Source organism: Mixophyes fleayi, chromosome 7 (assembly GCF_038048845.1).
Source record: "Mixophyes fleayi isolate aMixFle1 chromosome 7, aMixFle1.hap1, whole genome shotgun sequence".
In the NCBI taxonomy this organism is placed as follows: domain Eukaryota; kingdom Metazoa; phylum Chordata; class Amphibia; order Anura; family Limnodynastidae; genus Mixophyes; species Mixophyes fleayi.
The window spans coordinates 150,514,538-150,526,591 of NC_134408.1; the positions used below are offsets into that span (position 1 = coordinate 150,514,538).

The 12,054-nt window shown below is 40.5% G+C and overlaps 1 protein-coding gene across 2 annotated transcripts in view; it reads left to right on the forward strand.

Moving 5' to 3' along the window:
- Positions 1 to 2,809, forward strand: part of PTPN4 (protein tyrosine phosphatase non-receptor type 4) — an 87,167-nt gene extending 84,358 nt beyond the window's left edge. For both annotated transcript variants that reach the window (XM_075181126.1, XM_075181125.1), the window contains one exon: positions 238 to 2,809. In XM_075181126.1, coding sequence (XP_075037227.1) covers positions 238 to 321 — 84 coding nt within the window. In that variant the 3' untranslated portion in view covers positions 322 to 2,809. The remainder of the gene's footprint in view (positions 1 to 237) is intronic.
- The last annotated feature ends 9,245 nt before the right edge of the window (positions 2,810 to 12,054 follow it).

Sequence of the window (12,054 nt, forward strand, 5' to 3'; positions counted from 1 at the left end):
GGGTAAGACATTGTGTGGGGGACGTGTCCATCACTGGCTGTGTAATGCACGTCTGAATATATAGAAAAGCAGCAGTGTGATCATGTAAATCAGTGACCTGTGATGTGGGACAGAAGACCAGGCCGGGTGCAGGGTGTGAGGCTGTGTGTACCCTCATGTTACCCTAATACCAGCTGCTTATATACAGAATGTAACACCCCTCCGTCTCCCCTCTAATCCCTGTTTTATTGCTTGCAGAGTCAGTACAGATTTGTGTGTGAAGCAATCTTGAAGGTGTATGAAGAAGGAATTGTTAAACCTTTAAACACGTCACTTCATTAACAGAGGGTACCTGTGAATGAAGGAGCCCCGCCCACGGCAGGGCTAGAACAATCCTCGCCCGAACGCCCGCTCACCCCTGGTTCCAGGATTTGGTGATTGAGTCTAAGGCGCTACTGAAGGACTTTGTAAAAAAAATTCAGCACTGTTGCACTTTATGTTGAAACAAACAAAAAAGATTTCTGAAACTCGACATTTCTCATTGCATCTGAAAACTTTTCTCTCTTATTTTCCTCTTCTTTATTTTTTTTTTTAGAAAAACAGTTTAGCAGCCGCTTTGCTTGGAACAAATAGACCTTTATTTATGTAACTTTGCTTTTGGCTCCACGATGCCCCCTCTGTATGTTCCCTGCCAGAGAGTTAGGACGTCCACATGTCACAGCTAGATGCTGCCGGTCTCTCTGGATGCTTCACGTAGATCCGTACCCTATACAGTGACCCTCTGTCGCTCTCTGACACACAGGACTGCGGATCAATGAGTATAATACAGATACAGTCACCGGATGTGCTGGGAGAGATCACACCAAGCTGTTCATCAAATATGTATCTGTGTGCTGTTTATCTTTCTGTCCCATCAGGACATGGGCGTATTCACTAACATGGCGCAGCTGTGCGCTGTATCCCACGGCAACCACTTATATTGGCAAGCTACACTGATGAAAGCCAATGTCTGGTTGCTATGGGCGACGGCATATCTGTACTCTGCTGCACCATGTTCTTAAATCAGCATTGTACGGTGTAAAAATAATAATATTACTGAATCAACCTTGCAGGTGGGACAGATTTTCAGCTCATCTTTCCTTGACCACTAATAAGTTAATTGGATGTCTTTCTTTTCAAGAATTCACTCGTGTTTAATTTAAGGACTCAAAGTAGCCCTGTTAACCTACAGACCTAGTGAAAGCACCGCGGAGGCATGAGGCCTTTTGTGCCTCATGTCTCTTCCTAGTGAATCGATAGGTTGGATTTTGGGGCGGCCTCCACTGTAGGTAGGTGACAGGTACACTATGAAACAGGACTGGTTTCTTTCCAGGGTTTAAACATAATCTCTCAACGTAGGTGATAAATTGTGATTATAGTTCAGACTGTGATGTCGCAGCAATAGACTCCGCCCAGGACATCACTTCCAATGTCCTACACACAATGTAATGTGTATGCTGCCATCTTGTGGACCGAGCAGGCATTGAAATTCCACGGACAGCCCTGCTCACGTACTTAGCATTGCTGCTGATTGGGCGATTAAGACTGGAGCATGTTCTTTATGACTCATAAACACATTGGGGGCCCTTAGGAGAACTGAAGCAAGTCTAACTGTGTATCCTATCGCAGCCAATCAGATTCTAGTGCTTATTTTTCTAGTGTGCGATGGGTTTCAGCACCTTTACCCTGCAACCAGTCATATGTGTTTAGTAATAGTCATAAATGCCCCCAATGATTTCTGTAGTAGTAGTGGAAACACTTCCAGGACTTCTCTAATGGTAAGATGTAAATTGTTGATGAAAAGCTACAAGATGATATGAAGCACTGGGACAGGTAACACCGCAGGTCATCGGCATATCTCCGAAGAGGTGTCAGCGTTGTGTAAATGTTCGTACGTCAGTAAATTTCAAGCCCTCTTTCAGCTTCTACCAAGCGCACAGTTGCTGCATCTGTCCCAGACTGAGCTGTTGTCGTTGCAGCGTTCCTACCTGGTTGTTTAGCATGTCGGTGTCGGGCAAGTTGTTCTACCGCCTGGTCTCTGCTCCGCTCCCTCTAGTTTCCAGCTTGTGTTCGCCCTGTGTTCGCTTTGTTTCCTTTGCAGCCTGGCAGAGTCGCCAGTTGGTGCGTATCTTAGAAAACACAGAATCTATAGCATCCAAAATATTTTATATACCCGCCACCTTAAAGAAGACCCTTCACCTGCACACAGCAACCGTCAGTTTGTGGGCTGGACTAATAGCTAAGAATTTAGCCAATCAATTCGCTTGGAACGTGTGCTTTTGTGATGTCACTGTTTCGGGGGGAATGGACTGGCTGAATACTGGTTCAGCCCACAGGATGGCCGTCACTTCTGTGTGCATTAGAGGGGTACACTTTAATATGGATCACACATCAGGCAAGTGTGGTGATGTACTTTGTGCCAGTCCTTTTATAAACCACTCAATGTTATTCCAGCGCCCACTCTGCCAGTCTTGGTGAGCACTGCGCCTCTTCAGTCGTTGGGGACAGTGTTCTTACCGCAGCTTCTGAACCAAGGGGGCCTGAACATTGAGCCCCCTCCCTGTATGGTGTTTCCTGCTGTTTGTGTATTTAGATTCCAGCGACCTGTCCTGTGCTCACTGCCTTCCCGTCTACCTGGTCACAGATGGCCGGGGATCCCGAGCGTTCTCTGCTTGAAAAGAGATAATGTGAATTTTTATTAAATAAAAAAAAGGATGTGTTTTATATGTACAGCCTTCTGATAAACCATTGACATGTGGATATACTTCTGATTAAAAAATATTCAAGTGTGCGTAGGAGAATTCTTGCTTTAAATTAATTCGCGTTCACTCACACGGCCGACTTTATTTAACCATTTGTGATCATTTAAATATTCTTAAGCTGTTTATGTTTATTTATTGACCGACAGTAATACACGTTATTATCTTATGCTGCCAGTAACAGTCATACTATTGCTACGCACAATAATGCAGATAAACAATATATTGTCTTTGGATTAAATGTCTGTCTCCTAACGCAAGATTTTTCCCTATTGCATTGTTTAACTGAGGAAATGAATTCATAATAAAGGCCGTCTATCTGCGTGTTTTACAGTTCACCCAGAGACATTGGCCGCAGTCTCTCAGCGATGTGACTGGTTCCTGGTGAACGGACCGGCTGCTTTATCCTGAATATTGGTTATAGGATGGAGTCATTGCTGACTGCTTGGGATATAGGCCGGTTAGCATAGAGTATGTTGCATGAAAACACTCTGTAGCTGCTCAGAAAGGGGGAGCATGCGAATGATTCTGGCATTTACACCTGTTCTGGCTCAGGGTGCCGGGATGAGGAGGGAAGGGGCTCATGTAGACTGCCGAAACACATATATACGCCTGTTTGGAGGTGTACGTTTTGTACCTGCTGTAGGACAGGTACAAATACTCGCTGATGATTATGACTTGTTATAAACCAGGCGCTCGTTTTTGCTTTTTCAAAGAGCAATTTGCTCCTGTCTTATATCCAACTCTGCATTAGTTCCGCTATGTATCTGTATGTGTTTATTTCTAGTGCATTTCAACTCCCCCTTTGTGGTTCGTCCCCCCAAAATTCAATCTGTAAATGACTTTGCCGATATGATACAATGCTCGCTGTAAAGAGTGAGACGTCCCAAAGTCCGACCACTCTAAGACCAGCGCCTTCATTAATTTAATTATTCAGTGTCTCTCCTGAAATACAGTTTATCCTGAGTGACATTAGCGCTATGACGTGCAACCTCCAGCAGACGTGTGGACCGCTCCCTACTCGTTCATTTTCTACACAGTGTTAAAAAACTAAAACGCTACATGCAGCAAATATAACAGAAATAACATGCAGCGCATTGGAAACTCCTGTAATCAGCATTAGATACCGGACGTCGCGAGAGGAAGGAGAGAAACCCCAATGAGAAGACGCTGACAAACAGGTTTTAATGTGCTTGTAACACATTACTAATATATTAACACATCGCAAAATGAAAACTATATTGTGGAACAATCTTTACATTTGCAAAGCATATGTTTAAGAACAAACTTATTTTGTGTAATTTTATTTCAAACAAAAGCCAGAAAGTAGTTATTAAAGATTCCTCCGATGGCTGTTTTTTAATAATTGTGCTAAAATAAAAATTTATAATTTTAGCTCCGCCCTTTGAGATAAATCTGTATTCTTGTTACACATATAATTAAATATGTTACACATAAAAACAAAATTTCTGCACAAGCCGGAATATGCACAGAATGTATCTGCGTTCTAAGGTCGCACTTATAAAACGCATCTTACACAAATGTGAAAACACAAGTGTGCGGACACATTTACATATATGCAAAAGAGCATCAGTACATCCAAGTCTAAATCAACCACATACTTACAAGGCAGTTACGAGGTACAAGGCTGTTTGGATACATAATGACCTGACTGTAGAATATTTAACCAGTCAGCTCTAACAACAAGCGAGGAACCTGTCTGACTTGTATCATTAACGTTTTAATGTCTTCTGCTACCTGTCGCCACTAACTTATTATAAATATACATAAAGGGCCCGATTCTTGTTCAGACGCCAGCTGCAAGTAACTTGAGTGTTTATAAAAGCGGAACTAGTTCTGCTTTTATAAACACAGTCAAAAGTGGTTCCGACTGTTTTCAAATCCAAGCAGATCTCAAAATACATTCCCAACTGGGTGTAAGTGCGCTCTGTCTAAACGTTACTTCTGTGTGTACAGACAGCAGTATTCACACACAAGCGTCTGTTCATTTAAAGATCAGAACACATAAAAAAGAAACACAAAATAAATGAACAACTTCTAACAGTATAATCATTAATAAAAATAGATTTTTTTTATTAAAAAAAAAGGTATTTTTTTTTTTATTACATAAATCAAGATGATTTTAATACATACTTTGCATACGATGCGTTTATATAGTCAATCTTCCATCCATACACATGTTCTGTGCTATCTAGTGGCACATATATGTGTAGATTTTAATACAAAGACTACTGTGCCAGTCATCTCTATCACTCAGGACTTGCATGCAATTACATTCATTGGCAAAACGTCTGATTCTGAGCATGAACATAGCGATATCATACAAGATACATACAAGATGCGCAGACTTGTGTCCAAACACCAATCAGGCCCAAAGTGTTGTGATAAACTAATTTTTGTGTTGCGGAGGATTCTACGACTACATTGTATCTGCGACTCTGTATTCACTACACTACATAGAGAAAGAGTTTTGCAAAAGGGTCGATGACATGTTCATCTCTACAACACAGAATCCATTAAGGAATTATGTTGACACAATAAATAGTCCTAAAATGCAATATATTCATTTACCTTGCATCATTTACATGTGCTCATGTTAAGCCCTGAAGTCCCTGTTATCACTAATTAAGTCTGTTAATGTCCTGATTCTTTTATGAATATAGTTGTGAATGCTGCTAATAACTGCTTTATTTCTTTTTTGTTTAATAGATACAAAAAATATATCTTAAAACACATTTTAAACAATCCTGTTTATATGCAGAGTTTATAAGCATACGGTAACTTAGATTGTTGCCCTTTTTTCCAGTATTATTATTATTAATAATAACCATTATTTATAGGGTGTCACGTGTGGTCCGCAGCGCCGTACAGAGAGAAAACAACAAGACAGCACGTGGTATAACAGTATAATGCAGTGAACAAATAACACATATGAACAACAGTATGAAATTATATTATCATCATATCTATGGTTCTTTGGCCATTAGTAAAACTTGAGAACACTTGCAGTAACTTTTTAAAAGGTAGCGCCACTCAAAAATGTAGAATAACTCCTAATACTTATATAGGATTTCTGCCTGAAATAAGCTGTTGATGCCTATGCGCTTTTGCACAGTTTTTTTCTATCCTTAACAGTGAGTTTTTGAATTTTCAACAGAATATTTCAGGCGGCAAGATTATTGAGTTTATGTGGATTGTATATTTGTAATGAGTTGTTATAATTCAGTTTTTAAGTATAGAGTTTATTCAAAATTTACAGCAATGAAATCTGAATTTGGCTTTCAATGAAACCACCCCGTGAGCACTGCTGTGGTGCTGGCCCTTAATGAATATTTTATACTATTCAGCTCTTGAATATATAGATAAATATATAATATTCAGCCATTAAATATATAGCTCTATATGAGGTTTATACAGTGCTTTCCGTGTGTGTCTCTAAGTGTTTTATAGTTAACCTATAAGTGAATGATGTTTGTATTGAGGGAGGCGTGAAATTAGTTGGAAAAACTGTGCAAGTCCTTTCAATTACACCTATAAAGATCCTTTGAAATGCAAAATGAAGATTATATGTATATGGTCCTATCTATGCAAATTCCTGGACAATGCTAATCTGGGGCAGAGGTACTAAAACCTTGTCCTCCACTACCCCCAACAGGCCATGGTTTCAGGATATCTTTAATCATTAACTTAATCTGTTTTAACTGCCCAGTAATTGTTCCTCACACAATGGGGTTTTCCAAAATTGGTGATAAATTGTGCGCTTTACAGTGATATTAGGTAAATCCCATATATTTTGTTTGTGTTGCTTTCCTGTATCTATAGTTTTCTATTCATTCTGACTGTAAACGTTTTATAGAAATCTCACTTACCTCACTAGCAGACCCACTGGTCCCCTGCAGAGATTTGTGGTTATAGTTGGAGAAAGACATTTGTAATAAATTCTTACATCATTCATTTCATCTGTGCATCAATTATCAGAATCCCTGTATGATCGTCAGGTACATTGTTCTACAATCAACACGTCATAAAACCGATCCCAATGGATCACAAACCCTCCAGCCGTTCCCACAACAATTTTTGGTCATTTTACTCTGTTAGGCTGGGTACACACTACAGAACTTTTCTCCTGATGTGTTATCTATAAGGATTTTACCAATGACTGATAACAAAAAAAAGTCCCGATCAGCAGCCGATTCATGTGTACACACGATACGATGGGCCTTCGAACGATGACCTCTCTTTGTGCAGCGTACCCACAAATGTGATATCGGGTCAACTGGTTGTTCACTATCTGACCCGATAATCGGCTGAAAACACTGTAGTGTGTACCCAGCCTAACCCTGGAAATCGGGATTGGAAATAGGGATCTTGCAAGCGGAAGGCAGAGCCTGAATTTAGAACATTTATAGACATTTTACACTGTGTGTAACGTTTATATAAATTAAGGTCCCTTCATTTTTTTTTTCCCGGGCTTAGACAGTTGAACACTTGAATATATTGAACACTGGATACTGTGAACAGACCGCTCTGTGTCATTGCGAAACGTGTGCTTCTATACGCCTTATATGTGCGTCCGCACGCTGGTCTCCTGTAGCTGGAAACATGATCCCTTTTTTATAACAACAGGGGGGTATTCAATTGTTAGCGTTAACGGAAAAAAACGAGCACTCAAAAAATCTTAGCGTTAATACGGTAAGCTGAAATTCCGCGAGTAAACTACCGTATTAACGTTTTTCTCACGCAATATTACTGTATAAACGGTAATATTTTTTGAGCGCTCGTTTTTTTTTCCGTTAACGCTAACAATTGAATACCCCCCTAAAGGTGGAAACCACCCAGAAGTGTAAATATATCTCTTCCCCTCCTTTGGAACAAATTATTTTGTAATTTACAATTAAAAAAATATTTCCTGCCGTCCAATGCTCAGTGCGTCAACTGTGATCATCAACAATGACTACTTGCATCTCCCCTGTGTGCGCCGTCCATTTATACCATGCTAAATGCACTATATTGTGTCACGGATCTATAACTGGTGCAGTTGTTTAGTATCGCTGCCTCCGAGCGCAGGGGGTGTGGTTTAATCCCTACCAGTGCTCTGTATACATGGGGTATGTACGCTCTGTTGGTTCCCATAAGGGCAAACATAGGTTAAATCGCTTCTGAATAAATGTTACCTTATGTGTGTGAATAGTAAGCTTCTCCAGGACAGGGGCGGATGTGCCCGAGTTGTACAGAGCTACGCTATATGTTGGCACTATGAAAAGGATAATAATCATAAAAGGGGGCGACGGGAAATATCTGTTCTAGAGAGCACAGGATTGTGTGTTGTTACAGTATCAGTCGGCTTCCTAAAGGGAGTCAGTTACGATTCTAGTGGGCGTCTCCTTTATAGATTACCAGCAGCTGCGCAGATAAATACGTTTATTTTTCATTCATCTTGTCTTGTTTTAGTCTTAATCATGTAAACAAGGCTGAGACTAATTTTTGTGAATATATTTCATTTCTATTAAAAACGTCTCATAGGTACAGAAAATGTATATATGTGGTATTTGTGGATGTTTGGTCATCTGCAAAAATAAAGTTGTACTTTAATAACTGATAATGTAATTTCAGTTGTGTAATCAGATCTGTTGCGTTAGTTCCCATCCATCTGTTCGTCTTTCTTTTTAGTTCTGTGCAAAATTCCATAGTACTCAGGGACCCCTATCCTAACAGTTAGCCGTTGTATAAAAGAGTTAGGCTGGGTACACACTACAGAAAATTTCTCCTGATGTGATATCGTTAACGATTTTACCAATGAGCGAAAGTCCCGATCAGCCGATTCCTGTGTACACAATATACACGTTTTACATGATTTAGCTTCAGATCTGTGATCTTCATCTGTCATAACCATCTGCTGAAAAGATGGTGACTCTGTACACACCATAGATCTATGGACACTGCCGGTCCTGAGTACGTACACACTGCAGAATTTGCCCGACATTGTTCCGTCACTTATAGAGATTTTTAGTCCATTTATAAAATCAAACGATACAATGTGCTTTAGAACGGTAATCATTCATCGTTGAAGTGTCCACACTAATGTGGTATTGGGCCGAACAGTTATTTGTTGTCTGATTGGCCCGACAATCAGCTGAAACACCTATAGTGTGTACCCCGCCTAACTGGATAAACCAATCAGCTCCCCAGCAGAGTTCCATTACTCACATATTATTTTCACACCTCTCCAGGTCTTCCAGCCCAAAAATCGTGTTCCAGCACAGCCGGTGGTGATTAATTTCACACTATTTGAAGGGGATCATTGAGAAAAAGAAAATACTGAATTAAGCTAATTGGTCTGGGCACAGGTGGGGATTATAACTGGGCCCCGCTCAAATACATCATCTGGGCCAAAAACGTCCAGTGACCAACTCTTGTTTTATTGCTGTTTACATGAAAACTTTCCAGTGAGGTCGTGATACATCCAAATCTCCCAAAGCTTAACCCCATCAGAGCCGCCCCCTGTAAGACGTCTGTTATTCTGCGACTGGTGGTATATTGTTATATCTTGTTCCTAGGAAGTAGCTTCAAACGCTCCCTCACATCGTTTGTTTCATTCCATCATTTTGTGCTGATAACAGAATATGAAAATGCAAAGTAGATGCCTTGTAAATCGTGGCCAGTGCTTGTATATTGCTTTAGATTTAATAATTATATACTGTGTATATATATAATATATATATATATATATATATATATATATATATATATATATATATATATGAGTGGGGGTATACGGGGATATGTCATACCGCCACTTCTCCTACTGCCTTCATTGTAACACTATCACATTCCAGTCACTTATATTATATATATATATATATATATAGATAGATATATATATATATATAGATATATATATATATATATAGATATATAAATATATATCTATATAGATATATAGATATATAGATATAGATATATATATATACACACATACACACACACATATATACACACAGTGGTGGATGTGGGGGGTATTCTGGTATACACACAAGTCTCCATAAGCGTGTGCCACTTAAATAAAGGTGATCTTCCCACTGGAACTGTTGGATGTAGGATGGAAAGCAATTAAGTGTTCCCCAACATGGCTGTTTCCGCAAAGCTGAGTAACATTAAGGATAAGCCGGAGCTGAAGTTACAACAAAGACTACAGCACTATATTATTAGATTGCATTTAGGTGCAAAATTATCACGGCACCTCAGTGACCAATCCGCTTCCATTATGTGACTCACACTAGACATATCATTGGTTGCTGTGGTTCAGTGAAGACTTAGTACATGATCCCTGGAGCACAATCTGCACTCACGATGCAAATCACGGGGGCTTCTGGCACGATGGATAAAGATTAACTGTCCTCCATGTACGGAGGTGGAGACCAAGAGACAATTATCTGCCACTGTACTGTGGGGCATTCCAGCCAACAATCCTGTTCTATGGCGGCCAAAGGGGTTGTGATTATGTTCAAATAAGTGTAATTTAGGCAGTAAAGGGTGTGGTGCAGGGGCATGTACTGATTCTCCATTCTGTAGTAGTAACAGGTAATCTATGGTGTTGAACAGGGCACTATATAGAGGTGATGCTCCGTTACAGTAGCATCAGCAGCTATTTATATAGCGCTACTAATTCTGCAGCGCTGTACAGAGAACTAACACATCAGTCCCTGCCCCATTGGGGCTTACAGTCTAAATTCCCTAACACACATACAGACACACACACACGTCAATTTGTTAGCAGACAATTAACCTACTACCAGTATGTTGAGTGTTGGAGGGAACCGGACCACCCGGAGGAAGCCCACACAATCACGGTGAGAACATACAAACTCCTCACAGATAAGGCCATGGTTGGGAATTGAACTCATGACCCCAGTGCTGTGAGGTGCTAACCACTGAGCCACCGTGCTCCCCCAACAGAACTATGATGGGCTGTAGAGTTACCTGTACCCCACCAGCGTAACATAGGAGTATGTGGTGGTAAACGCAGCTTATGCAGGCAGGGTGAGTCACGGAAGAGAGAGACCATAATGGCTGTAGGCAGCAGTCTTGGTTCCCGGATCTATGATTTCCTCAGTACTCTCACATGATTATACCAGCACTGTGCCCTCATACACAGTAACACCATCATGGACCCCTTTTCTCAGCCACTTTGTATAGAATACTTCCCCCGTGTCAGACATCTGGATCTCGCAGGTCATTATTAGAGGCCGTTTCCACCCTGCAGATAGTTTTGTCACTGGGAGGTTGAATACAAACCAGAGAACTAACATTTCTCAGTCCATGTTTTCTTTGGGTGTTACCCAGCATGACCCTCTGTACACGGTACACAATGTTCTGCTCCTGCGCTGCAGCAGGAGCCCTGGCTACGTAACAGATGTTGAAATGCTGACGGTGTGAGAGTCCAGGAACATTGTTCAGACATTTATTCTGCGTACACAGAAATGTCAGAACCTTAAGACAGAAAAAGAATAAAATGATTCTGCTGAAAGTATGAGGCTGCTGTAAAGTGACTTCATGTCCCTGAAGGTAATTGTCACGTATAGAGGAATTCTGGTGTGAAAATTTAATTATATTGTGTAAATGAAAATAATTTATGTCCTTGTCTCCCACTGATAGACATTTTCAACGCTTTTATCATTATTTATATAGCACCACTAATTCCGCAGCGTTGTACAGAGAGAGAACTCACATCAGTCCCTGCCCCATTGGACCTTACAGTCTAAACACACACACACTCTCTCTCTCTCACACACTCTCTCTCTCTCTCTCTCTCTCTCTCTCTCTCTCACACACACTCTCTCTTAACCCACCAGTATGTTTTTGGAGTGTGGGAGGAAACTGGAGCACTCGGAGGAAACCCACGCAAACACGGGGAGAACATACAAACTCCACACAGATAAGGCCATAGTCGGGAATTGAACTCATGACTGTGAGACAGAAGTGCTAACCACTAAGCGACCGTGCTGCCCCACTTTTGTCTGCTTTCACATAAATTAGTGTGCAACAAAATATAAATAGGACACATTTTTTCACAAAAACAAAATACATTTATTTCTGTTATTTTAAAACCAAAGAACACTTTCCTGCCCACTTGTTAGAGTCTTACACATCAGTCAGTCTTGTATGCCGATACTTCTTGTTCCATTCATCCATTTAGCACTGTTAGATAATTTTACAAAGGGAAATACATTTATCCCAAATTGGTTGGTTTGTGTTT